The following is a 3,794-nucleotide window of genomic DNA, read 5'->3' as shown; positions in this document are numbered from 1 at the left end:
CCCGCAGCTACTTGCCCAAACCTCCGCAATTTCTCCTTCACCCAAATCCAGATAGCAGATGTTCTGAAAGAGCTGCAAAACCTGGACCGGTACAAATCAGCCAGGCTAGACAATCTGGACCCTCTCTTTCTAAAATTATCCGCCGCCATTGTTGCAACCCCTATTACCAGTCTATTAAACCTCTTTCGTATCGTCCGAGATCCCTAAATATTGGAAAGCTGCCGCGGTCATCCCCCTCTTCAAAGGGGATGACACTCTAGACCCAAACTGTTATAGACCTATATCCATCCTGGCCTGCCTTTCTAAAGTCTTCGAGAGCCAAGTTAACAAACAGATCACTGACCATTTCGAATTCCACCATACCTTCTCCACTGTGCAATCCGGTTTCCGAGCTGGTCACGGGTGCACCTCAGCCACGCTCAAGGTACTAAACGATATCATAACCGCCATCGATAAAAGACAGTACTGTGCAGCTGTCTTCATCGACCTGGCCAAGGCTTTCGACTCTGTCAATCACTGTATTCTTATCGGCAGACTCAACAGCCTTGGTTTCTCAAATGACTCCCTCAACTGGTTCACCAACTACTTCTCAGATAGAGTTCAGTGTGTCAAACCTGAGGGCCTGTTGTCCAGGCTCCTGTCAGTCTGTATGGGGGTACCACTGGGTTCAATTCTCGGGCCGACTCTTTTCTCTGTATATATCAACAATGTCGCTCTTGCTGCAGGTGATTCCCTGATCCACCTCTACGCAGACGACCCCATTCTGTATACATCGTGCCCTTCTTTGGATACTGTGTTAATAAACCTCCAAACGAGCTTCAATGCCATACAACACTCCATCCGTGGCCTCCAACTGCTCTTAAATCACTAGTAAAACTAAATGCCCACACCCGCCGTCCGACTAGCATCACTACTCTGGACGGTTCTAACTTAGAATATCTGGACAACTACAAATACCTAGGTTTCTGGCTAGACTGTAAACTCTCCTTCCAGACTCATATTAAACATCTACATTCCAAAATTAAATCTAGAGTCGGTTTCCTATTTCGCAACAAAATCTTCTTCACTCATGCTGCCAAACATACAATCGTAAAACGGACTATTCTACCGATCCTAGACTTCGGTGATGTAATTTACAAAATAGCCTCCAACACTCAAAATGGATGCAGTCAATCACAGTGCCATCCGTTTTGTCACCAAAGCCCCATATACCACCCACCACTGCAACCTGTATGCTCTCGTCGGCTGGCCCTCTACATATTCGTCGCCAGACCCATTGGCTCAGGTGATCTATAGGTCTTTGCTAGGTAAAGCTCTGCCTTATCTCAGCTCACTGGTCACCATAGCAACACCCACCCGTAGCATGCGCTCCAGCAGGTATATCTCACTGGTCATCCCGAAAGCCAAATCTCCTTTGGCCGCCTTTCCTTCCAGTTCTCTGCTGCCAATGACTGGAACGAATTGCAGAAATTGGAGACTTATATCGCCCTCACTAACTTTAAGCATCAGTTATTTGAGCAGCTTACCAATCGCTGCAGCTGTAAATAGCCCATCCAATCTACCTACCTCATCCCCATATTGTTTTTATTTACTTTGCTCTTTTGCACACCAGTAGTTCTACTTCCACATCATCATCTGCACATCTATCACTCCAGTGTTAAATTGTAATTACTTCGCTACTATGGCCTATTTATTGCCTTACGTCCTCACACCATTTTCACACACTGCATATAGACTTTTTCTACTGTGTTATTGACTGTATGTTTGTTTATTCCATGTGTAACTGTGTTGTTGTTTGTGTCGCACCGCTTTGCTTTATCTTGGCCAGGTCGGAGTTGTAAATGAGAACTTGTTCTCAACTGGCCTACCTGGTTAAATAAAGGTGAAGTAAAAATAAAATAATAAAAACAGTGAATATCTACAACGCAAGCATTTATTTTTCCTAAAGCTATGTTCACGTAGTATTTCATAATGTCACTTAAAATAGCATCTCACAAAGGTCTATTTATAATCTATGACTAATATTTTCATGTCTGAAGGATAGCCTATTTCTGTAGTTACACAATCTCAGAGACTCATGAGACTGTAATACAAGTGTTGTGTTCTGATGCGCTTAAATGGACACGTCTACAATATGGTTAGGGGTGACTCAACTGCAATGAGGAAGAGAGAATGTAATGGGATGTTTGCAATTGATGACAACAACAATACATAGCAGACAGTGATAGACAAGAGTTATCCTACCAGCCACATCTCCTCATAAGAGATATAAAGAACATTTGCCAAGACTCCTGCTTGACTCGTCCAGCCTTTCACATGATCGAACCAGGACCCATAACTTACTGCAAAAAGGGTAAACGTTGGATTAGATCTGACTGTTAACAGTAGGATTAAATCCCAGAATTGCTCGAGGTACAAATCATTAATGTCAACTCACCTGATCCCTCCAGAAAACTATCCAGAAACTCATCAAAGGAATTGGGTTCTGGGAGGAACTTGGCCATTTTATGGAAGTGGTAATATGACACAGCAACATCTTTGGGGTTTCTGGTGACATAGATGACCTGAGAGATGGGGTGGAGATAGTGTCACTAACTATCAATATATTATTTCCATAGAGTTGCTTTACAAAATAGGAAATGTCTCACAGCTTTGAGAATAGTCTCTTCAACATAACCACATCCTACCTTAGCTTTGGAGCCCTGGAGTGCAGAAGCCAGCAGGTTGTAGGGCAGGTGAGTGGTGATGATTCGGTGCCCCTGGGTAGCCTCCAGCACCTTTGCACTGTAATGCTGTTCCAGCCAGGGGGCTCGTGCCCAGTTGGGCACAGTTTTGGAGAGTTGTGGGTCCCCTCTGTTTTTCACAAGAGTTACAATCTCCTGCATCCAGGTAGTCCCTTTAACCAGAGATCACAGAGGGAAAGAAAGAAGAGTTAAAGAGAGAGAACTGTACACCTAATACCTCTGTCTACATTGAATCCCTGCCTAAACCACTACTTCCATAAAGACAGATGGTCTGAGAGAAGTGGGTCTTGAAAGCAATTAATCATTGACAAGTTAAACCAACAGCAACAATACAATAACCTACTGGAGTCTGTGCATATACAGTTATTAAAGCCCTGAACGTTTGCTTCAACTGCAAAGTGTGAAAGAGGAAAAAGTCCTGCAGTTGGCTAGTGTTGCAGCATGTCTAATGTGTTGTGACACCGAGCAGTGGTGTGACAGAGCTGTCCTGTCTCACCTGATTTGGGGTAGGTGGCGATGACAGTGTCCCTGTCCCGAAACTGGAAGTGGAGGGCATAGTTCAGGGAGTCCTGGGTGTGAATGTGCCCAGGGAATGAGATGTGATGGAAGGTCTCTGTCACGTCCAGCCTGGCCATGTCTGTCTGCTTGTCTACCTAACTGCCTGTCTCTCTCTGTCTGTTTTTCTGACTGACTCTCTGTGAGGAGGGAAGTATGAGATGATCTGGCTTCCTACAGACCTTAAATAGCCAAGCAGTATGTCATGACGTTGGCCTGTGGGTAACACCAGCCTTAGTAAAGTTGAACATTTATTTTGAGGCCTTTAACTCTACAGCTACAGCACTCACCAGTTCTCTTCTCAGAAGTCCATAGGTCATCCCTGTAGACTGCCCAAAACTAGTGTCTTACAGCTGTAGACTTATCATATAGTTATCAACTTAGGATAGTACCCTAAGCAACACCCAGCAAATTAGGAAATCCCTAGATATGACATCAGACAATGCCATGATAGGGTCATTTTGACAAGAACATGGACATAGATAGAATACAGTC

The 3,794-nt window shown here is 44.2% G+C and overlaps 1 protein-coding gene across 1 annotated transcript; it reads right to left on the bottom strand.

Annotated features, from left to right (window-relative positions):
- Positions 1-1,911: 1,911 nt before the first annotated feature.
- LOC135567019 (sulfotransferase 2B1-like) lies at positions 1,912-3,464 on the bottom strand. Its single transcript, XM_065014545.1, has 4 exons — positions 3,241-3,464; positions 2,688-2,896; positions 2,438-2,564; positions 1,912-2,342 (listed from the first exon to the last, which is right to left on the bottom strand). Exons 1-4 carry the CDS (start codon positions 3,377-3,379, stop codon positions 2,236-2,238), a joined length of 582 nt encoding a protein of 193 aa, XP_064870617.1. The 5' UTR covers positions 3,380-3,464; the 3' UTR covers positions 1,912-2,235.
- Between the last annotated feature and the right edge of the window lie 330 nt (positions 3,465-3,794).

The sequence above is a fragment of the Oncorhynchus nerka genome, unplaced genomic scaffold, assembly GCF_034236695.1.
Source record: "Oncorhynchus nerka isolate Pitt River unplaced genomic scaffold, Oner_Uvic_2.0 unplaced_scaffold_2765, whole genome shotgun sequence".
In the NCBI taxonomy this organism is placed as follows: Eukaryota; Metazoa; Chordata; class Actinopteri; order Salmoniformes; family Salmonidae; genus Oncorhynchus; species Oncorhynchus nerka.
This window is presented reverse-complemented; position numbering and strand designations above follow the sequence as displayed.